Source organism: Dreissena polymorpha, chromosome 8 (assembly GCF_020536995.1).
Source record: "Dreissena polymorpha isolate Duluth1 chromosome 8, UMN_Dpol_1.0, whole genome shotgun sequence".
Classification (NCBI taxonomy): Eukaryota; Metazoa; Mollusca; class Bivalvia; order Myida; family Dreissenidae; genus Dreissena; species Dreissena polymorpha.
The window spans coordinates 82,955,785-82,982,032 of record NC_068362.1 but is presented as its reverse complement, the minus strand read 5'-3'; the positions used below and the strand labels follow the sequence as shown (position 1 = coordinate 82,982,032).

The window sequence follows — 26,248 nt, the reverse complement described above, 5'->3', positions numbered from 1 at the left end:
AAGAAATACATGACAAGAATCTGTTGTTTTATCAGATACTCTCATGCCTTGAGGAGCAATAAAACAATGATGTTTACTTGTTAACATTTTATGTAAGGAGGAGACAACATGGCTAGTAGACAAAACATATTGAACACGATTACTAAGTAGCATCAAAAGTTTGTTTTACAATCTTACATGTCAGAATTCAGAAACAGGAGTTGTCAATTTGCAACAAATCAACTGTTATTAATTTGTACAGTCCACCAAGAAAGAAGAGGCAGTTGGTTGAAAAATACTGGTGGTCCAAAATTTATCAAGAAGATGAAGATATAAAATTTCACTTGCAGAGCTTTTAAAATTGACATAAACATTGACTTAAATAACTAAATATATATATATACTGTAGTTGTGTTTCACTGGATTGCACTGAGAGACATTGTTGAGTCCAATGCAAGGGAACAACAAATGCTAGATTTCTGATTTTCCAAGTGACAAGAATATTATCACATTCACTTGACCATTTCATCTTGTAGGTTAAAATTATTTTGATGTCAGAGTTTAGAATAAAATTATGGTGACTTATTATTTAGAGTACATGTTCTAAATCATTGATTGAATACATATGTTTCTTTAATATTTGTTCCATTATTTTTATTTTTTGTCATTTTATTTTTACTTCAAGCCCAGGACCCACCTGTCAAAGTCCACATGCGAGAAGCCGGACCCGTGAGACAGGTTGGAGACGTTGTGTCCCATCTGCCCATAGTCCTGGGACCCGTAACCATCGTCGTTATTTGAGTATTTGCGCGGGTGATCGCCGTATGGCTTCGAGGGCGTGGTTGCTGGGCGCTGAGTCATCATTACCGGTTTGAAGGCTATCGGCTTGACGATGCCGCGACCAGGAGACTGGAAACAAAAGAAGAGTCAATAAATAAACTTGAAAACATGCATTATGGCTGGGTCAAAATATTGCCTATTTCCATTCTGCATGATAAAATCCAAATTTCATGATTTTGTTGCTGAAAGTAATCAAGGCATAATGACCAACTTTCACATTTGTAATCTACATGCATAGGTCATTGGGTTTATAGCGTTCAATTTTCATTTTATTTTCTCTCTGACAGGCGTTTCTTGTTTGATTTATTTTTGTGCAGTCACATAAACATCCAAGCAATGTAATATGGAACTTTTACACCCATTATTGCTGCTTCTTCCTGTATTTGCGCAATGATCTGAATTATTAACTTTATGATGCTATATTCCTAAAAAAAATTCTATAAAGAAGGAATGTAGTTGACACTTGTTTGTAGTTTCATTTCATGGTTCCTCAAAAAGTTGTAGCTCTGTTGCTCTGGTCTCTTTCCTACCATTGAGTAATTAAATGGTAATTAAATTTAATGCGTTTTAATTCCCTTTTATTATTGTTTAATTTGAGTTACAATGCTATGAGGTTAAATTTTATTTACACTAAAATGTATCATGAATATTGCTGTGCCAAGTGTGAGGTTGAGCCCTCTAAAACCGGTTTAAAACCCCAATGCTTTGCATTGATCGTTCCAAGGCAGTGACCCCAGCTTTATTAATTTATGTGTTATGTATGTTGTTTTGTATTGTGCTGTTTGTGCTGTTTTGTGCTGTTTTGTGCTGTTTTGGCAATTGGTCACTTGCTTTGCTTTAAATAAAGGACCAACTAATTGCAGTGTATAATGAGAATTCAATACTGCTCCAGCAGCTGGAGTTTCACTTCTTTATATAATACCATAAATGAAAAGTTCCATAAAAGCATTAAGTGCGGACTACAAAGGCTAATCTTGGACGACACTTTAATCCACTTGCATGGAGACCAGTTTTCCCAAAGCATGGTTCATTTGATAACGTATCACATTGCAAAAAGCCATCCTAGATTTCAGACATAAAATGGAAGCTGAAACCTAAACAATTTCTTATCCTAAGTAGCAGATGTTCCTTAGCAAAGTCAATGTTTCTGTGGAACTTTGTAACTGTCTTGTAAACATGCAACTTGGATTTGTACACAGAAAGAATCATTTCTCGGAGAATTGCCAAAAAAAACAAAGATTCTAAGTCAAAGCTTTTGGCAGTCTGTCACATGTGCTTTGTGTGAGAAAAGACTCAGAACTTGACAATGTGGTAATGGATGATGTGTTAATGGATGATGTGTTGATGGTATTATAAGCGTAGGAAAATTATTCCAATGTTGCTGTGCTTAGTTTCTTAGGAAATCACAAATCTATTTTTCTGTCTTGATTACTTTCTTTATTCGGTACCTTATGTTTGTTGATGTATTTTTTCAAGTCATTTATTAATTCAACATACAAAACACCCCTCTGAACAGCTGAACTGGCATTTGAGGTTCGTAATAGCAGGCATATATAATTAAGCATTACTGTCAAGCCAATCTGTTACCCTGCTCCCTAATTCCCAGAATAGGGTTTGGGGGAGAGGGGTGGGAGCTATTCACATAATTATAAGACCACATCTGATTCCAATTTACATAAACCACTTCTCTACCCAAATAGCTTCCACTTAGTGATTCATCACTACTTTAGCTAGCATGTCTTGTATCAATTGGCCATAACGTATGTGCCACATGAATCATGTTATAGAATACATGTATAGCAATTTTCACGCATCACACAATTTAATTAAGAGAGTTCACCAATAATTTATATTTTTAATATTCTAGCAGATCCTCTTTCAAATTTCCCAGAGACTTTGCTTTCAATACAATATAATAATTCTATATGCTGCTTTAGTAAATTCATTGTTATAAAACAAATAGGAAAATTACATACAAATTAAAATGCTTTGAAAGAGGGTTACTGATTCCACTTATAATAATTAAACTACGGTAATGAACAATGTCTATGGATTGTAAAGTGATTTTCCAAATCAGGAACATGCATTGTTATAAAGACATGAATCTGGCTAATTGCTCTTCATACTGTGGCCAGTTGATGATTTGTGTCTGTAACAATCAAGTCAGGAATTATTTCTCATCAAAGTGTGATTATGAGGTAACAAAAGCACCGCATAACGGGTGCCAACGCTCCGCTGCGGGTGCAGTTTTGAATAAATGAAAGCTTGTCAGAAGAATTTTTTATTTTTTTAGGTCACATGCAGTGACTTTGACCTTTGGCCAAGTGACCCAAAAATGGGTGTGGCGTGTAGAACTCATAAAGGTGCAGCTACATATGAAGTTTCAAAGTTGTAGGTGGAAGCACTTTGATTTTGGAGCCAATGTTAAGGTTTTAGCACAACGCCTATGGCGGAAAACACGACACGACGAGCTGGCTATGACAATACCATGGGTTTTCTCCGAAAAAAGCCGAGCTAAAAATTAGATCTATACACATAGAGACATCAGGCATTTAAGAAGAGTAAGGTGCTATAGTTTAGTATTGATGCATAAGACAATCAGAAATGGGAATGCAATACAAAGAATTAAAGAATAATCTTACTTAGAAGCTAAGTGAAGTCTTCAAAAAATAAATCACTATTATCCCATTTTCAACGCAACATTGACGGAATAACACCTTATGGAATATACTAGCCTGTATTCAACCTTGTGGGATATACCTGTCGCGTGCACGGACTACTTTTTACTTTACCTTTGAATGATTTTTCATAAGAAATAAAACGAGAAAACTTTAGCTTCAAAATTATACAACCTTCAACCTTTAAATCTAGTCATATGACATAATTTTTGCCATCCGTATAATGAATCAGCTGATTGATGGCATCATAAACTGACATACTTATTGCGTCATTTTCCCCAATTTATTTTGACGATTTATTATAAACGCAACTTATTTCACATGTACATGTACTGTATATCGACATATTTGAATTGTCAATTTATCACATTTTCCTTATTTCCTGTAATGTGCATTGTTTATAATCCATGCATATATGTTTGACATTTAAGAATGTACAACCGACATACAAATATCGTGCAATTCATCAATAATCTGCAATATTTGCTTTCCGATTTATTTCACGTTAGGCATAGAGCTGTGTAAAGTATAAGATGGTAAAAATAGCACCACACTGGAATTTGGAACGTCCCATTTTGTACACGGGTATTATCCACTGATTTATCTGTTGTGTAATGGAAATTGGTTTCCATTCTTTGTGTAATTATATATTAAATGATTTTTTTGTACAATAAGGGCATTTACCAAAAAACATTGTGCAAGTTTAAACACAATTATGTTTGTATGCAGAAATCTGCAAACGCAACCGAGTTTACTAACGGCTATTATTTGATAAACTGCTCCGGTTCAATTTAACAGCAGTAATGTACATAGAATACATGACATAGCGTGTGACGAAGAAGAAAGTTTATTGAGTTCATAAACTCATTTGAATATAGTGATAGGATGGCATAAGGGTCTTTATTTAGCTATGCTAAAATAATTATAAAAGACCCTAAATGCAAAATCGTCAATTATTGAGTTAAATGGATTACTAGATGGATTTTATAGGATAATTAAAGGTAAGATACTAGTTCGAACGTGTTTTGGTTTTTGTTTGTACTTTTGTCGTTCCCTGTTCTCAGGGAAATGATTTTAACATGGGCGCCATTGATGCACCGGATCACACACGGCATACCCATAACATTATATAAACAAGAGTTCCGCGGTCGGAGATGACCGCATTGAAGCCGGATTTTTGATTTAAATGACAGGAAAGTACCTTTCGTGTTTTTGTCAATGCAATACTTAAATTACTGAAATATTGTTCAAAGGTCAAAATGAAATGTATGTACTTTTCAAGGCATGAGCAAACCTTGTGTTATGTTTTGAATGCATATAACAATTTTAACATTTTAACATTGAAGGTCACAGTGACCTTGACCTTCAAATGAATGACATTGAAATGAGCAGTGGTGATCTTCTAGTACTGGCCAACCTTTATGTCAAGTTTGAAGACTCTAGGTACAAGCATACCAAAGTTATAACATGGAATAAGAACTTTAACATTTTTACCTACCAAAGTTATAAGAACTTTAACATTTTTACATTCAAGGTCACAGTGACCTTGACCTTAGAATGAATGACCTTGAAATGACCAGTGGTCATCTAAGTGTGCTTGCAAACCTTCATGTCAAGTTTGAAGACTCTATGTCCAAGCATACCAAAGTTATAACAATTTTAACATTTTAACATTTAAGGTCACAGTGACCTTGACCTTCAAATGAATGACATTGAAATGACCAGTGGTCATCTTCTAGTACTGGCCAATCTTTATTTCAAGTTTGAAGACTCTAGGTACAAGCATACCAAAGTTATAACATGAAATAAGAACTTTAACATTTTTACATTCAAGGTCACAGTGACCTTGACCTTCAAATGAATGACCTTGAAATGTCCAGTGGTTACTTACTAGTTCTGGCCAACCTTCATGTCAAGTTTCAAGACTCTAGGTCCAAGCATACCAAAGTTATAACAACTTTAACATTTTTACATTCAAGGTCACAGTGACCTTGACCTTCAAATGAATGACCTTGAAATGTCCAGTGGTTACTTACTAGTTCTGGCCAACCTTCATGTCAAGTTTCAAGACTCTAGGTCCAAGCATACCAAAGTTATAACAACTTTAACATTTTTATATTGAAGGTCACAGTGACCTTCACCTTCAAATGAATGACCTTGAAATGACCAGTGGTCATCTGTTAATCCTGGCCAACCTTCATGTCAAGTTTGAAGACTCTAGGTCCAAGCATACCAAAGTTATACCATGAAATAAGAACTTTAACATTTTTACATTCAAGGTCACAGTGACCTTGACCTTCAAATGAATGACCTTGAAATGACCAGTGGTTACTAACTAGTTATGGCCAACCTTCATGTCAAGTTTCAAGACTCTAGGTCCAAGCATACCAAAGTTATAACAACTTTAACATTTTTTATATTGAAGGTCACAGTGACCTTGACCTTCAAATGAATGACCTTGAAATGACCAGTGGTCATCTGTTAATCCTGGCCAACCTTCATGTCAAGTTTGAAGACTCTAGGTCCAAGCATACCAAAGTTATACCATGAAATAAGAACTTTAACATTTTCGAGCACGCCGCCACCCCGCCCGCCCGCCCGCCCCCCCCGCCCGCCCGACAACATCAATCTATAAGCCGAGATTTTTTCGAAAAAAATCCGGCTAAAAACATGTTCTGCGCGTCCTTAAATTCGTCGTCCGAAGTTGGAAAACATATTGCCCTGTATATTAAGTCAAATAAAGTGTCAGTTGCTGCAATTGTCTGTTTACTCGTCGATGGTGTACATGTATGTTGACATCGACATCATTTTGTCAGGAGCAATCGCCGCAATATTGGTTTTTGATAAATTTTTTCGAAAATAAAATGAATTATAGTAAAGTAAAATCTTCTTTTCGCGGTCGTAATGTGTTACAATTTGCATGCTGCGTAAAATTGAATCGAGGCATATGGTGATATTTTTACTTGTTTAACAGTTTGTGTGTGAATTTTTAAAAGACACATAATTTTGCGTACCAGAACAAATACATTTATATCACTACGCATGGTTACATTTGTTAGATTTTAAGCGCTTTTAAGAATGAATTAAAATTATTGTTAAGGTTATTAGATCTATTTATGTTAAATGTCACGTTGAAAAAAATCAAATGGGATAAATAGAATACTAGGATTAGCGTTGAATACAGAGAAGTTTATGTTGCTCGTCTCGAACACCGAAAGTGCTCGCCCAGGGATCGCGTTCCCGGCGTTCTAAGCCTCGCAACATAAACTTCTCTGTATTCAACGCTAACCTAGTATTCTCTATAAGTGCATGCTTTGAAACACTACAAAGTTTTTCAATACGGTCTTTGAAAACGTAAAGTAAACTATTTACTCAAGCGTAGTCTGTGAAACACAACATACTGGACTGAATTCTTTTAAACACATTGTGCTAAATTCACGTCTGAAACACATTGTGCTTCAGTGTAGTCTTCAAACACAAGTGGTCTTTCAAACATAGCATATTAAAGGTTGGTCTTTCAGGTAAAGAAACAGAAAATATGAAATTGTGGTCAACATATTTATCAAATAAGGACCAGAAGTGTGGTCTTTGAAATGCAAGCTTGGAACTCCTGGCTGAGATTAACACCCAGGATGCCAGAGAGAAATTGGCTTTCCACAATTTCTCACTACAAAGTCATCAGCAAGGCTTCAATCAAGGATAAACATGTGCACATGTGCATACCATTTATATATAAGCTTATTCATGGTTACTGGTTCAGATATTGATTGTCAAATTATGCTCCACCTTAAAACTCTTCAATAGCAATGACATTGAAGTCACAGTAATTAATATAATGAACAGTCTAGTTACCGAAGATACCCATTATTTTTATGACATTTACTGCTCAGCAACACAAATATTTAGATATTTTATGCAGGATTTAAATGCAGGCTTTTTCACATGTTTTCCCCACCACACCGTTGGTTTCAAAGTCACCCTGACAGGATAACAAAGAGTCATCTAGCAAGGCAGTAGGTCTGACCCCTCTGATCCTTTTTAAAGTCTATTAACATTTAACCCTTTGAGAGCTCTGCCTTTAAATCAAAGGGGCACAAAGAAGTTTAGCGGCAAAATATGGTATCAAGTAATCCACTGAAGGCTTCATTGAAATCAATGAACCCTCCCATCATTTAGTGAAGATAACTATTGCATTGCTTGCATGATCATCTTCAATTAAAGCCCAATTTAAAGGCAAAGGGTATTGACAATGAGGCCATTGATTTCCCCATTTTCCCCGGCAACATCTGTTCTAAAGACACATGCCGCATTCCAAGCTTGCTTTTTCATTTTGCTATTGTATTGATCTACATGTAGATGCATCAAGGCTTCAGATTCTACTTTCACCAACCGATGGTAGATACCTGAAATATTTATGGGTCTGACATCTCAGAGACCTCCCAACACTGATGAAAAAGCATTATGAAGGGTAAAACAAGAAATGTCAAAGCAAGAGCCTTCAATTGGGAAAAGTTACAGGGACTGTTTTCACCGACATCTTGTTAGACTTAAGTATGAGAATAAAGAAACTTCTTGAGACTGTGATATGTTCGAAATATATTTTATTGTGAATTTGACAGTTCACACCTCAAATTGCTTTATTCTTCATATAGGACTTAGTGCTTATGACATAGGCACCATTGAAAGTCTGGGTCAATGCAAACTCAAGAATAAGATTTCTTTGGTCATAGTCTATTTTTATACCGTTACTAAGAATGGTTGGTGCATACATGTTCAGATTTTTAAGAGAACACACATTTCAAACAGAACAAAACCCATTGCCCGAGGATCCAGGTACAGCTGCCCAACAGATATTTCACCATTAAACATTCTTACCAAGTTTCATAATTTAACTGTTCAAGGTAGAAATCTGAAGTACGAGCCTACCAGATGCATGGTCTCATCCCAGAACACCTCGAGTGCCGTGTTCACATACGTGTGCTGCCCCTCCAACAACGACATCCCCTCCATGTCATCAATATCAATAACACCTAGATCCATCATGTCGATGTCAAAAATTTAATCTCTGAGATAAAGCTTCCCATTTGGGTATTATGGTATTTCGGTTGTGTTTTCGTATGTCATGTGACAACCAATATCCTGATATCCAATGTTACACGTCACAATTCACAATCTTACAACACAGCACACAGTAAAATCCTTGAACCAAAATACATGTAACAGTTACTGAATAGTGCAATTTAATTTAAATTTTCTATAATAGTGTTTTTATATTTTGATAATATGCACCCAAAAATGTTACATAATTATATTCTTCTTGTGTGTCTGTTTCCACACGTTTTATTCCTTCACAGAAGCTGAATTATTTCTCCCACACCAGTGTATATCACACATCTGTTAATATCCTCATGTAATCTACCATACACTGTCTCTCCTAATCCCAAATGTTGCCATAATTAATCCAGACTGGATAATTAATAAAGGCTTGAGATATCTGGACCAGATAAGATTAACAAAGTCTAACACTGAAAATTCACACCAAAATAAACAAGACCACAGTTTTCTCTACAATATTACAGGAACAAAATCCTCAGCTATCTCAGCTTTTGCAGCCAATACAAATTAACCGCAAAAAGTAATTGTACCTGGAGGAAGCACACAAAGAACATTTCCACTCATCCACAATGTAAAATCCTGTGCATCGCTGTTCTTATGACAATATGAAATACACAAAATCTGTTCTTAGTTCTATTCAGAAGCAGGTACTCCTTAAGCATGTCTCACAAGGATGTTCCAAAAAGTTTTCGAACTGGGAAAACCAGTCCATGTGCGTCCAATAATTCCTAATTGCCAGACCTTCCCAATCAATATGCAGTCACAGTTTGCAATTAAACACACTGCCAGGGGAATTTCCTATCCATCAATTCCAAACAATTCTCTTCATCAATTTTCTTTTCCTGAAATCCCTTTTAGCTGATATCAGCCAATGCTAAACACCCCTGAATGATCATACTAAACATAGCATGCCACATTTTAATTCAGTTTCACTGAAACTCATAAAGAGCTGTGATATTGCTGTTTAAAAAGCGAATGATTCATCAGCCAACCCTAGCTCAGCACAAAGACACTCTTACAGCTTGTGCCTGGGTTCGGCCTACAAAACATGCCATTTTGTTTCCATGGAAATGAAGCTGCATGTCCCAGTTATTACGCATCACAGCATCACTTCTTTTGTCTCCAGGAAATGTTTTTGAATTTCTCGCATAACATCGCATGCAGGCAAACTGATTCTATGTTCACCACAGAGCAATCAATATTTGTAAAGCATCTTAATTTTATTCCTTTGTTTACACCTTCATAACTAGTTAACGTGATTATAGTTTTAAGATAAATTATTTTAACAGCTCGAGATGATTAAGAAGAAATATTTCACTCAGAAGTGTCACATTTAGCACAGACAAATCTTAAATGCACATTCCATGTTCACACATTAAAAAACATCCACCTGATCATGGCTAAGTAGTCTTGTTGACTGACATTGTCACCCCCTACTTCAGGAAGTCTGTGTCAGTCAGCCACGACACACGAGCTTGCAGGGTGACCTAAAGAGGGTTCAAGAGCGACCCTTAACTATCATAGCTCCACTGTGACATGCCAGGTACAATTGCAGTCCTTAAACTGTTTGTCTTCTTAAACTGTGCACTGTAAATCACTCTGGCCTTCCCTAAATGGAAAGCTTTTCAGCCTTGATGTGAAAACAGCATTTTAATCACGGTTTGTGTTGACACTTCTCTGCAAGATGACTTTTGGATGTAATGCATCAAGTGCATTTTTGTTCTTGATAATTTTTATGACATAATAATTATGCATATTTCTTTTCTCCACATTAAATCCTGCTTAAAACCTCCATCGTCATTGTTATGGTAAAATAATTTCTTTTCATAATAAGAAAAAATCCATCTCACACCATCATGAATAAAATTATAAAAAGTTAATAGTATTCATGTTTTCTTTGTCTCCAAAATTTATTTTTTTTTAAATCATCGGTTTCCAACAGAAATCACAAACATAGCCGCCAATAGTTCCTTCCTGTCCAGACACCAGCAACCCCTTGTATGGATGTAAAGTCAGATGGCAAACACTTCACTACCATATAAAGCCACACATCAAACATAGACTGACTCCAGACACCCAGTCAGAACCACAAAACCAAATAATTACTGTTACCCAAACCACTACAACCACTGACCATGAATTTATTACCCTGCCTTTGATTGCAATCTGATAACATTGTCAGCCATGATGGTGAGGTAAATTGTTTCTATTCTTTATGTCCATACAATCAATTCGCTCAATCTTGCCGCAACAACATACAATTTTGTTACTATCATGATTGTAATTAAGTTCAACTTAATTGCAGTAAAACATCAAACGTTTCATTTTCTTGGTCATACTTATGCATTGTACGGCATTATAAGCCGACAGACTGACAACATTATAATATCTGCCACAAAGGGTCTGGCAGATCTATTTGTAGGACAAACATTTCAGGATAACTGTCATGATTGCACTAAAGGATTTAAAATGTCACTTAATTACCAATTATTACATGCAATAGACACTGCGGGTATTAGACTGGGCTATTGACACAAAGTATTATCTGCAGTAATGTCCCTTGATCCACAAATCCCTTGCTGAGCCCTTAATACCCTTATCGAAACCAGATGGGTTTTTTCCCAATGAAAAATTATTTGCATTTATCAAAAATTTAGGCATAACTGTTATTTTGAAAATATTTAGTCTAGTTAACCCTTTTACTTCTAAGTTGCGTATTTTCACGTATTTTGTAGTCGCGATCCCTTGGAAAGTTATATTTAATTTTAGACCTTTCTTACTGGATTTAAGTTTTTAAGGCTTTATTTCCAAACCTTAGATACTGATGAGCAGCAAACAGCCTAAAACTTGAACAGACTGCGAGTTACTCACAGGCTGTTCTGGTTTTATGCTGTTTGCACATAGCAATTTTCAAGTTGCTTCTGAGTGGGAAAGGGTTAATATCTTGATGTTTTCAAGAGATTTCACAAAATAATGATGATACATTTTCTCTGTTTGCACCGCTGTTTTTTTGTGCAAGTATCTCAAAAGGATAACATATTTTTGTTTTTTAATGGTAAAGTATTTTGTAACATGACATGCCAATTTCAGGCCCCTTAAGTGGGCTGAATGGCTCTTTATTGAGATACTATATCGCATTGTTGAGATAGACGCTGTGATAGGGTAATCCTCATGGCAGGAAGTTGCCCTCAATGTCACATTCACCAAGATTTATGCAAATGATATAATCAATTCAGTAACCTGCAAATCCGATTAAAATGTAAGTGCTTGAACAATACACCACCCAGCATATTTACTGTAGTCGCTAATTTCTACCAATACATGAACATTGCAGGCAAAACAAAAATTAAACAAAAACAATATATCGGATATAATAGCATACACGATTTCTTTTCAAATGAATACAATTGATAAATCTATTTTTTGCCTTTTTATGCCAATTGTTAATTTGTGTAAAAAAAACTTTGTAAATGAGTTATTAGATATTCCTACATACAAGTACCTGGACATGAATTGATTTGTTTAGACAAATACTCAATACGGCCATTCAATACCTTATTTGATTATTTGCAACAAGCCATTGATCAGGTATTATAGAGTCCAGATATCATCGCAAGGGGTGCCTACAGTGTACGCAATCTCTGGCAGAAATCAGCTGGGGGCATTGGCCCAGCCGTCCGCTGGCGCGTATCTGATTACCCACAAAAAATGGCCGAGGCAATCGGGCGTAATGGGCTCACGCCTCTACATGAGTTGGAGTCAGTAAGTCACACGAGTCAATCCGTACATGGCAGTTCATCAATATTGGAGCTTACACCGGGTTAACACTATATGACAGCAGGCCATGCCACCAGGAATTGAGCACTAACCATTTTATCGTAACAAAGTGGTGTATTTATTTGTTAGATATTTAATTGAAATGTCAACACAAATATGTTTCGGGGGGGGGGGCCTTTAAAATTGTATTGAATTTTTTTTTAACAAAGGCAAATAGAAAATGTTTGGCTAAAACTAGTTAAGTCATGCTATTTCATTCATAAATGTACATGAAATTCAAATCTATCAATCTTAATTAAACGTCTTCAAAATCACAACAGTGAATCCTTATATAGATGACAAAAGCAAATGAGAAGTTGAATAAAGAACAATATCAAAGGTATCTTAACTCTAGCGCTCTTCAAGTATTTAGGAACAAAACTCCTGACCAGAAAACCCACAGCCGCCACCAATAGCGTCCCATCCTCTCCCAGCTTACACCTCTTTCAACCCCACATTACCAGCACCAGCCCTTACCCCAAATAGCATAATACACCAATAGTGTGACACATTCTAACCTAACTAGAAAAAAGCATTCAACAGGATAGATCACACTACCTCCTTGTTTAACATTGTTGCTATTACATCTAGGTCATATCACAAGAAAGTATAAGTATCCCATGCAAAACTTTCCCTGTCTAATTTTTTTTAACCAAACATTAATTCGCCATAGTCTTACTATTTTAAAAATTTGGTCATGTTTGATATTGAATGGGTATTTGTAAAGAAATTGTAGCCAAAGATTTCTTTAGTAAAACGTGTCAATCCGGCAAATGGGCGAGTATTACGCCTTGCCATGTACATCACCCTGTTGTTACCCTCTTCCCGCCCTCACCCCGTAACAGGACTTACCACAGTCATCGGCTCAGGTCCACGCATGTTCTGAATGTTGACCAGATTCTCATACTCGTGTGACTCAGTCACTGTCAAAAAACTTGAGTTAATGTTCACCATCATCATTTCTAAGGCACACAAACCACTCATAGACCTCTGTGGGTATCATCACATGTAGCAAAATACATTAACATATCTCATGTTAAAAAAGTAATACATATCACTCATATTATATTTAATCTTTCAGACAAGAATTGTCGATGACAAAATGAAACCATTTGTAGGTATAACAATCAGTTTTGTTTGATTAATCATGTCCAATGTTGAATCTGTGATGTTTATTGCACAAACACTAATGTCAGTTACACAGTTTCATTTTCCAAACAACAAATTGAGTCTCTTGTTTTGTGACACATTTATGCTAAACTCCAAGAGAATCCATCAATATTTTATTATTGACTGAAACCATCAATATTGATATATATTCCGAAATTCTTACTTCTTTATTGCACAAATGTTGGCAATCAACTCTCTATTTATATAGTTAAATTATTGCGACAACCACTAATGTCAGTGACACAATTTCATTTTCTAAACAACAGACCCTAGTTCATTGTTTTATGACACATTTATGATAAACTCCAAGAAAATCCATCAATATTTCATATTAATATCAATATCCTATTATCATTTTATTATGTACATTTTATTATGTACTTAAACCATCAATATTGATAAAAATATCCGCAATTCAAACTTCTTATGGCACAACTTAAATAGCAATCCATGCAATGATCATATTCTTATAATCCTTCACAGTTTAAACTACTGCAGGCAAATGCAGTCTAATATTTCAAAATGCAGTTTAACAACGATAAAGAGCTGCCTCACAATGGTATCTAACCCACTGTTTAACCTAAACTGCCGACTTAAATGACAATGACAGACCGTGCCATCTGCCATCCAGAGTACAGTCTGAATAGCCTAGAAGCAATCTCACTTGTTAGTAAGATTTAACAAGGTGTCATAGCCATACTGTGGGTCAGAGGCTTTGTTCACTCATCAATATTGGTCAATATTTACTTCGGCTTAAACAAACTTTATGATCCTGCAAAATAAAGAGCTGATCAAAGTACAAAGGGCAGTTTTCTGAAATAAACACTGTCTGGACATTTATGTGTGAAATATATTTTCCAGGTGGCTTAAATTCAATTAGTATTCTTTTCTACTGACCAATCAAAAAATGCCTTCGTAAATTTCCACCAATCATAACATTTGTAACATGCGTCTGCAACAAAAGCACAGCTCACTATGGCAACAAGCATACCTGGAAAATCAATAATAAATAATTCCCCGATGTGACAGTGATTAAATTATGCTGTTATCACAAGGAAAATCAGATTCAGTTTCCATCCAACCAGTAAATCATTTTCCATTAGTTATCAATACAAGTGGTCGGAAGTATCAAGGGAAAAAACAATTATGCTATAGACGCTATGCGTTATAATGTCATGGAGATGGGCGTGAAAAAAAGAAACCTTTAAAAAAAAAATGTTTTACACCCAAGCAACTTTATGATTACACACTCATCGTAAATTGTTTAATGTTTACAACATTTAACAGTAAGTCTTTGTTTATATGTTCGAACAATCGACTTTTTGTGCTTAGGACTGTACAAATTTCCCATTTGCCTGTGAAAATAAATGGCCTGGGCTCTGTGAAAATAAATGGCCCGGGCTCTGTGAAAAGGGGTTTTCATGCATGTGTGTAAAGTGTCATCCTAGATTAGCCTGTGCAGTCTGCACAGGATAATCAGGGATGACACTTTCCGTTTTGTTTTGTTTTCGTTTAGAGTCTCTTCTTAGCAAAAATCAAGTTTAGGGGGAAAATGCCTTCCCTGATTAGCCTGTGTGCACATTCATTGAACCACCTGTTCACAGAGCAAATTTTTTTTGTTAGCTCAAATAAATAAATAAACAAGCCTCAAATGTCTGACTGATACTATTTTGCAAAACAAAAGCTTGGCTAAGTTCCCAGGTAACGGAAACTGTAACATGTTAATTGACCAGAAAGTGCGTTGCCCTATAAATGGGTAATGCTCTCTGAAGAAAGGAAACCTTGTTTTGGTCCTCTATACTTAGACCTTTGAAACAAACAACGACATCCATAAAAACCATGACATAAATAATTGCACTCAAAATGAGGCATAAACTATTTGTTTGGGCAGCTTTACAGAGGACCATTTGGCAGATAAAAGAAAAGTTAACGTAAAGTTCAATACACAGAAACAAAATTGATGTTCATATACAGTAAAAAAGATGAAATCTTGTAAAAATTCACATTAAAATAAATGAATGTTTGATTTTGGACAATCCCAGACATTTTGGTTGTTACCCAACTCAAAAACGAAAATTCAACATACACAATACACAAAATGTAACTCCCCATACTTATCCTTTTAAACGATTTTGAGCAATTGATTAAAGCAGAAAAGATGATATCATAAAAACTTTTTAAAAAATCTTTAAAATAAGAGGTCATCATTTATTGCATCAAACACATGAATTCTACTGGTCCTAAACATTGATCAAAATTTTAATTCAAGATATCAACTTTCAAGCAGTATTTACCTTGCACTTTAATTATCATTTTAGGGGTCATAATTTTATTGATTTTTATACCATTAAATAAAATGATATGAACACTTCAAAGGCAGGTGTATTTCATCTCTGCTTTGAAAATATCATCGTTAATATGTCAAAATTTACGACAGTGTCAATTTTAACAATCCAAACAATTTGTCAAAATTTGTTATTTTTATTGCAACTTACCTGTTTGATTATAGTAGCAGAAAAACTTTATAACATAATAAAGAAAATTGTATGAAAATTCTTAAAAAGTACATGCAACCTAGGTAAAAAAAGGCTGATATTAATTAATCATTTCAACTTTAACAATATCAGATGCATTGGGAAAAAGGCATCTGATGTCAAATCTCTCTGTGCAGAAAAGGGCATCATATGTTTAAGCAAATGTATTGATTTAATACATCAATAATGTCAGCATTACAAAATAGTCTATTTGTTAAAGAAGGGAACATAAAATTAATATTATTAGCCAATTGTAAAGTTTAGAAAAAAAACTATCCCACAATAACTATGAAGGGCACGTTTTATGTCTATGCTAACAACAAACGCGAGCAAAGCTGTATCCTTAAGAATGCATTATACCTGAACAAAGAGCCACGTGCCATTGTGTATCTTCCGTAACTCGTGCATGACTCACACACAGATTCCTGTCCAAAAACTTATAACAGTTATTAACACTTCTGAAGATATATTTCCCACAATCAATGTCTCCCAAATTATTCAGCAATCAAAGTCTCCCAAAATAATGCAGCAATAAATGTCTTCCAAATAATGCAGTGCAACAAGAACTGTCCACTTATTTATGGTATTACTAAACAGTCCTTTGGTTTATGGAATATTTTCTCAGAAAATTATTTCCCTTTTTGGTCAAGATCCAAATTAAAAACAACACTCTTTTCTGGATACCATAACATAGCAAGGCACCAATAGTTTCTCACAAGAAAAATAGCATAAATTCACAGAAGCCTGACCAGTTTTCTTTAGAACTTTCACAACCATAGTAATTGTGCTACTACATACAATATAAGAAGAAACAAATCGGAATACTTTTATGTCACATTTCAACCTGGTGGACAAATATTTGTCCACAAAGTGACCAGTAAAGTGTATCATGTTTACCTACCATAAAACCTTGAATCAACATAGGTCACTGATCAAGTGACAGGTGCCTCTTACTGAGGCCTTTGATTGGGTATCAAGTGGTATCAACGCCGTAAGTCATGCCTACCATAACCCTATTGCTATATCATGGTTTCTGGCGTATCAAAATACCTCCTCTAATACACAACATTACAGGGTTACATTGATATTATGTGGGTATCTTATAAGCCCACTGGAATGAAAAAAGTCACTTATCAAGAGGTCCTTAAGAAGAAAGGTTTTATCTATATTTGACATATCTGAAATTAATGTCAAAAATGTTATCAGTCTTTATTCATAAGAATGTGTACTTAAGATTACAGAACAGTTGCTACTTTCAAATTCATAATTTTGAGATTTTGTTTTGACAAGGGCTGATAATGCATGCTGATATTGTAAGAAATTCAATTAATTTAACCCTTTACCACTTAGATAGTTTACATATTTTAACTCATTTGTAGTCAGTGTCTTAGAAAGTTATATTTAATTAAAGACATTTCTTACTAAATTCAATTTTTAAAGGTTTCATTTCCAACCCTTAGATACTGATGAGCAGCAACCAGCATAAAACATGAACAGACTGCGAGTTACTCGCAGGCTGTTCTGGTTTTATGCTGTTTGCACATTGCCATTTTCACTTTGCCTTCAAAGTTGGAAAGGGTTAAGAAGTGTCTTGCAATGTTGCCAAAAAGAGTTTTGCTGTTAAATACACCCCCAGAAAACACATGGCAGGCAAGTCAGTTATATGCAAATCAACGTCCCCGAGGGTAATAATTCATCTGAGTTACTTCTTAAAATCTGACCAGAGTCAATATTGACCCATCTTGCACATTGATGACCACCTGCCAAATATACACAACACCACTTCATTAAACATCTTGACCAAGTTCAAGTCAATATTATCCAAAAACTACTAACTGAGGGCATAATGGTTTGCAAGCATATATAATTTGAAAATCCCTGAAATAATGCCCCTATCACTTCTTAGAGCACACCTTTACAAGTCTGGGTCAATATTTGTCTTTTTGATTCACTGGCCACATATATTTATGCAACCATTATGACATACTGGCCGAATTTCCTTTAAAAACTGTTTTGCCAAAGGCATAAGTTTATATTAACAAAGATATTGAAAAGTCATCAAGGAACAATAGATGTGTATAGATTTATATTTTTCTGGTTTTGACAAATTTTATCAGACAAATTATACAGCCACAGCAGTGTTTAATTGCGTTTTAATTGTGTCAAAATACATAAAACAAATATATTATCAAGGCAGCATTGTTTTAAATGTCATCTTTTTTAGTTTGTTCACTTGTGGCTTATGCTGAAGTTTAACGTGCAAAGTGGTTTTGGTCAACTAACATTTACCCCTTTAGTTTTCAACCATTGTCAGTTTTCTGCAGAAATTTAGCCAAAAATTCAACAGTTTTATTGTACACTCACTATTTCGTTTTTAAATTTAACTTTGTAAGATGATAATTCTTATTTAAAATAAACTTAAAAATTGCAAGTACTTCAGATAGAACTTACAGCAATTCGCTGCGTATTATGACTTGTGCTGCGTATCTACCTTACAAAAAAGTGTGCCTCCGGTTGAGGCTGTGACTGTTGATTACTTTGCAGGAATTCTGCACAGGGCATCCCAGTATGAACACTGCCAAAGCTAATGTTAATTTTTTCTCAAACAAAGGAATCTAAAATATTTCTTAATTGATTCAAACTTAATTCTCAACTCCACTCAAACTGGCTTCTAAACAAACAAAAATTAGTGGCATGTAGCCTATTACAACATTCTATAGGTTAATTTATGCAAGATCATGCTGCAATTAATGACCAGTCAAAATTATTTGTATCCATCAGGAAATTTGCATAAGCTCTTAATCATAATTTGACCCTTAAACAGACCTTGATGTCACCAATGTTTGCCCATTTGCGGATGGTTAGAATACAGAAATATCGTAAACATCGTCATGACAACTGCAATAATTCACCTACTAATAACCTTCATGTTTACTACATATGGTTGATAATCATTTCTATAACTTGTGTATTACCTGTCACATCAACTGTGTATCTCTTACATAGTAAATCAAACAGGAAACACTTACTAGGTGTTAATTGTCAAATCAAATACTAATAAATGACAGCAAAAGTCGTTAGGGCGAACCTCGATGTCCTAATCATATTAACTGCTGGTGATGTTAAAGCTATTAACATGACATTAGCTGTTGGAGCAGCCTTACCGTTAACTTGATTTAATTGGTTCTTATTTTTAGTGACTAATTATGCATCAAGCCATAAAGTAAACTTAATTTAATTGGTTATAATTTTAGTGACTAATTATGCAAACATTAGTAACTGATTTGATGTATAGTGCTCCCACACTATTCATGTACATCCCCATTAAACATGCCTCAAGCAATCCAGTAATATAATATTGTGACTTGACAGTGATGTAATATTCTTCAATGTAAACAAAATGAATTGTCATTCAATATTGAATATACATCCCCAAATATATTTTTGGAAACAGTACAAATAGTCAGAATTTAACAAGACTGTACCCATTGTCAAAATTGTATTTGCAGAATTAGTATGTTGTTTTAAACACAAAGTTATTTCTCAATTATAAAGTGAGCAAATATTACCTGAAAGAAAATCCAAAAACCAAATGCCACAAGTAAATTCCTCAGTTTAGAAATCAATGGCAAAGAACACAGTTTTTAAACCAAGTATTTTAAAAACCTTAAGTCATTTAAATCCTGTGTTATTTTTGTACAGTATCATCCGTTTACAGGTATAAACAATTTAAGATGTCAGCTGTTTAGCATATAAATAGTTGTGTATCTTCTCCAGCGGAGACTGGTTGAGATGCTGCAGTGGCATACTAAATATTGTGTCCACCTGGCGATAAGATTAGGTCCCAGGTTTGATCCCAATTTATCCTTTTCCGCTCAGAAGCAAAGTCAATATGCCTCTATGAAACCAGAATAAAATCAGAACAGCCCGCGAGTTACTATCTAAGAATTGGATTTGAAGCCTTTCAAACTTAAATCTGGTAACAAATATCTTAAATTTAATTGCAAAAGAGTCAAAATGCTTATCTGATTGTGAAAGGGTTAAATCATCTTTTTATTAAAAAAGGTCAAACCAAAAATCAATCCTGTTGCGCAACTGATTTTTTTAACTTAGGTCGCCTTTTTTATGTTCCCTTAAAATGAGTATTTACTACCTAACAACCCTGATGTCCCCTTAATGACCCTTCACATGTACTTAATGTTGATTTATGGGCACACTTGAACATTTATTCATCTTTATTAAAATTATTTACCTTTGTAAGGATCAATTAGAGGAATTGAAGGCTGTTAAAAGAAAGATTAAAACACTTTCATTTTCAGCTCAATTTTAGAACCCCAAAAATGTGACAGTTATGTCTTAGCTTTTTTTATCATTATTTGCTTAAGTATATAAGATCCGTTTCATTTTCTCTACATCACCCCAAAATGCACTACAGTGCTTCATGTTATTCAGTCAATTACTAGCTGGCTGACACTAAATTAAATTTAAGTAAGAGATTCAAAGGTCAACATAGGGTCCTTGGCGAAATGTTGTTCATGATTTCATGAACACTTCAAGCCAATCAGGAATTGTTCATGAACCGTTCTCAAAAAGTTCCTGATCTTGGTTCATGAACTTTTGGACATGAACTGTTCTTAAGACACGTTCATGAACAGTTTATGAATTTTTGTTGAACACTTCAAAGTTCATGAACAGTTCTTCATCTAACCATAAATACTTAGTAATGAACATTTCATGAACAATTATTTCTGATGACTTTTCTGAGGCAGACTTTGAGGATCAATCATGAATAATTCATGAATTCCTTTGTGCTAGATGTTTCATAAATATTTTTGAAAGTAATATTGAAATGTCTAGCATACTAATCTTGTAGATTTGTGAAACCTGTGAAGTTATGAATATGAAGTATGAATATGCATAGTATTTTCACCACTGTTAGTAAGAGTTCTTGACCTGTTCTAGAGAATTTAAAGAACATTTGTACAAGAACTGTTCAAGAACTGCCTTCAGGAACAGTTCAATAACTTTTTAAGGACCTTTCCTGTTCTTGAATTATTCTTAAACTGTTCTTGAACACTTTAAGAACTTTTTTGTACAACATGTTTCCTTCTGATGTTCTTAAACAGATCTACACAATGTTTTTGAACATATGATGGACTTTTTAAGAATCCAATATGTTCTTAAAAGGATCTGTCATTGTTCTTGGAAGACTTAAAAGACAAGTTTAAGAACGTTTTAAGGACATCTTATTTCAAGAACAGTTTAAGATGATATCAAGAACTCAAACATGTACATTGCATTGCTGTTTTTACAAGGGAAGAATATTGTGTGCACAGGAAGTTGAAACGGAAGGCACATGGTTTATGTTATATTTGAAAATGTAAGTCTTTAATAAATTACCGGCTGAACTGATCAGCAATTGGTTCCATTTCAAGTTCTTTGGCACTGTAAGTGTAACCATTTCAGGGAAACCATTGATTAGTAAATGATTCTTGAACTGAAAATGAGACTATTCAAATCTTTTTAATACATGAATTATTCATGAACATATAGTGCAAAGTTGTATTATGAAATTTAAAGAGTATTATCAAGCCACTTGTATCTCAGTTATTATTGTTATATTTTAATTATTGTTATATGTTGCTATCAATATGTTAAGTGCTAATACAAGACTTGTTTGTTCTTACCCTGACCTGTTTGTTGAGCTTTGGTAACACTTATGATAACCTTTGCATAAATTGACAAATTCTTGTTCATGAATAGTTCATGAACACTTCATGCCCCCTCAGTTCATGAACTCTTGAAGAACTATGGTTCATGAACTTTTCACTGACAGTCCGTGAACAGAAAATGAGCCATTGAAAAATAGAAGAAAAATGTTCATGAACTGTTCATGAACAGCAAAACCCTGAATAATTTTTTCAAGAATTGTGTTGTTCATAAACTGTTCAAGAACGCTTCATGCCATTGGTGTTCATGAATAGGTCATGAACATTTCATGCCATAAGGGTTCAAGAATAGTTCATGAACACTTCATGCCATAAGGGTTCAAGAATAGTTCATGAACACTTCATGCCATTAGGTTTCAAGAATATTTCATGAACACTTCATGCCATAAGTGTTCATGAACAGTTCATGAACTAAAATTTCAAGAACATTTCACAGACGTGGCTCATTTTCTGTTTACTGACTATTCGTGAACAGTTCATGAACAGTTCACGAATTATTCGTGAACTGCAGAACAACATTTCGCAGGGGGTAGACAACACTCATACATTATGATTTAAATAAAAGACATGCACACAAAGTCATACACACGTCCAATCAATGTGTTAATACAGAGAGAGGCCAATTTTCAGTAAACAATAAGAAAATTATAATTTAGTGACCATAATTTAACTATCCAGCTGCCACACTGAATTTCAATACCAGTTATCAAAAAAGTTCCTAAGTTCCTAAGGACCCCCCCCCCCCCCTGAAACAAAATCTGGTGAATAGGGTCCACTACTCATTGAGATAAAAAAGGGACCCTTCACACTAAGAAAGTATTAAAGGATCTTCATCAAACAAATTGACGGTTGAGCGCCAAACTATCATATCTTATAAAGCAATTTGAAGAAGATACAATAGTGTCACACTAAACCCTTGACATACTGTATTAAAATGGGTCACCTCAGACCAAGTTGTGTTTAAGTGGATCCATTGAACTCAAGTTGTGATGAAATTATGATCCTTTTAATCAAACTGTTGGGAAAAAGATCCTTAAACCAAAATGTGATGAAAAGGATCATGTGAAAGAAGTTTACAAATTGAGACTATAAATTGAGAGTCAGGGACGAAGATAAATGTTAACAACTTAATGAAACGTTAAAAGACATCAATTCAACAAAAATTGCCTAAGACAGCATGTCAGTATAAACCCTATAATCATTCTGTCCCTACAAATCGACCATTTAAAATTTAAATTCCAACATAGAGCAGTGATACACCCACATTTTATGGGCTTTGTTACAAGGTTTAGATGTGGTCAGAATGTTTGGAGCCTAACGACTTTTGCTCGATATTCGATACCTGAAATTACTCGTCATCTGATCGGCAGGAAAATATTTACAAAAGTAAAGTTTAATGTGAATTACGCCCGACACAATGAAATAAATTTCAAGCTCGTTAGGCAATTGAAGGAATTTACTTGCTGATGCAGTGTTTGTTACTGTTAACCCTTTGCATGCTAGGAAATTTGTTGTCTGCTTAAATGTCGTCTGTTGAATTTTTAAAGTTAGCAAAAATCGAAGAAAATGCTATCAGAATAGCAAACAGTTTGGATCCTGATGAGACGCCATGTTCTGTGGCGTCTCATCTGGATCCAAACTGTTTGCAAAGGCCTTCAAAATTCGGTTCCAACACTGCAAGAGTTTCTGTTAGTTTGTTTGTGCAACTTGCAAAACTTGCATGACTTGAATGACGTATTTTTTCATCCGCTGTCTCACCGAAAAAACTGACATGTAAAGTAAAAAGTACATGACATGTTACGTGCATGTACAATTAATTATGATTATTTTACAACTGAATATTGTCACAAATTATTCTTGATGTTATTAAATTTCTCTTGTTATTTTAAAATAGGATAATTTAATGGATCATGAATCTAAATTCTTTAGTAAAAGCAAAAGTAAAACAAGGTTATCTTAAACTATGTGACACTATTATTCTTTGTTAGAGTTTCAAATACAGCGGTAAAGAGAGCAAACGAATCCCATGACATGATAAATTTGTGGATTTCTTTGACCTACGAAAAACCCAATACCCGTATCATAAATGTGACACAGTCTGTCTCCAACTATGTACCTACAAATTCCAAACACGACCTGTAATTAAGTGACGGGTACATAAATACCGTGTATTTAATCAGTGTTTCCCACATACCCTCCACAATCATCATCCATTATGCATGAATGTTCAATGGGTACTGGCAAGAACATTGAGTGTAGGCCTCTAGAGTTCCCACATACGCCAGAGATCAAAGGCAGTGAGGCTGATATCAGATGACCCCCCTGCCCACCCACCCCAACCCCTGGGATACCCTCAGGGCCCCTCCTTTAGAACAATCGGGTAAAGATGTATATAATAATTGTGAACTATTGAAGGCTACAATCTGATATTGTGGAAATCATGAATTATCCATTTACTCCTCAGATATGCATTTTGACCAGAAAATCAAATTAAATTAAAGATATTTCTTCATAGAATTAAGTTTTACAGGCTTCATTTACTACCCTTCGATACTGATGAGCAGCAAACAGCATTAAACCTGAACAGCCTGAGAGGTACTCCCAGGCTGTTCTGGTTGCATGCTGGTTGCATATCCATTTTCACTTTGTTTCTGAGTGTGAAAGGGATAATTATACTTAAGGTAACTTCCTCATGAAGATACATATTATTTGCAACATTTAAGTCTGACCCATGTTGAACATTAAGCTTTCAAGTGCACCTTTTTTTTCATTATATACTGGTCCCAAATTTCATATTTGTCAGAGGAAAATCCATCATTCCGGTTGGGAAAAAAATTGGCTCAAGTCAAAGTGCTTCATTTCAACCCACAATCAACTGTACAGACATATTTAACCGATCTGACTCATTGTCAATTTAGTATTTTAGATGATGACCATGATATCTGGTCACATTAAAGTCCCTATTCACATTTGCTATCTGAGGATCACGCCTGCGACAGTGTCAACGCGCTAACAACGCTCATGGCTACATCAGATGGTTAACAGTCCTGACCTACGTTTAATAACCGATCACTTGGAAAACCCTGATGTTTATCCAGACATAATGTCACAAAGTTCGCGACTTAACGCCAAAATGATCATCATAATCAAATTTGTATCACGGAAATCTGTTTGAATCACGATTCAGTTAAAACTGAAACAAAAGATACCCATTATCAAGTCATCTAATTCTAACATTTCAAACAATGCCAAGATTTAGATGTTCATCCCTTGCTTAAACGCATTAAATGGTATTAAAAGCTAGCAACAATTTGGAAAAAATACATTTTTACTGAGTCATAAGACATTTATACGAACAAAACAGCTATCAGATCACAAATACAAACAATTATGATCGTTTATCTGTTACAATACCAGCTCTCCCACAAAAGATAAATCAGCTGACTAGATAGCGAGAAATCTTTCTGTACCCACTAGCTTATCAATGGTTGATCTTCCTTCGGGTGATTTAATCAAATGTACAAAAAATATTTCACACCAAATAATTATATTGTCAATAATCAAAAGCCCATTAATGCATGATATCTTCTGGGGAATATTTGCGGTATTTATTATAGACCTATCGTTAAGCACAATCAGGCCTATTCTGTCGAATAACTTTGATTTAATAAAAATGTATCGATGACTAAGTCAGTGTAGGTAGGTAGAGAGACCTATATTTTACATGACAAAAATGTTAAATACTGGGCAAAAGAACTAGAACATTTTTAACGGGCAATATTCACAGGACTCCTGACAATAAATAACAATTTATTTACAATTAGTAACAAATCAAACTATTTCTCAGGAGTTAAATATTTGGAATGCTTCAGACCACATGGTTAAGTTACCTGTAGGGGGGTCTTAGACAATAGTAATTTATAGGTCCTTCAATTGTGTACTTATTCAGTAATGATTGTTTGAAGTGGTTCGCATGAGAGATTCTCATGGTCAACACCACATCACTGATTATACAAATTGTCCCTGACCGTGGGCCACTGTATTCTCAAAAAAATATAATAAATCGAATTTAGAATTATAACCTAAATGTTTGCATATACTAATTTAAAACTTACAAAGTTCATTTGATTGGCAGAAAAGATTGCAATTTTACTGGCAACACATGAATACCACTCCAAAAATTTTGATAGTTAGATAGAACAATGTAAATATTCAAACCACTTCGCGGAAATGGCCATAAATAACTGCGTTAGTCACCTGATCAAAGTCGTCTGCCCCTGGCAACACCTCCTTCCTGCGTCTGAACAACCGACGCCATGCTGCTCCTGAACACTTCATTACCTTCCTTTACTTGCCGACACAGTTGAATTACCTCCCTTTATTTAGC

At 34.8% G+C, this 26,248-nt stretch overlaps 1 protein-coding gene across 6 annotated transcripts in view; it reads right to left on the bottom strand.

Moving 5' to 3' along the window:
* LOC127842323 (leucine zipper putative tumor suppressor 2 homolog) overlaps positions 1-26,248 on the bottom strand; it is a 109,284-nt gene that overhangs the window by 2,685 nt on the left and 80,351 nt on the right. For all 6 annotated transcript variants that reach the window (XM_052371756.1, XM_052371759.1, XM_052371761.1 and 3 more), the window contains exon 3: positions 677-888. In XM_052371756.1, the coding sequence (XP_052227716.1) occupies positions 677-888 (212 nt within the window). The remainder of the gene's footprint in view (positions 1-676; positions 889-26,248) is intronic.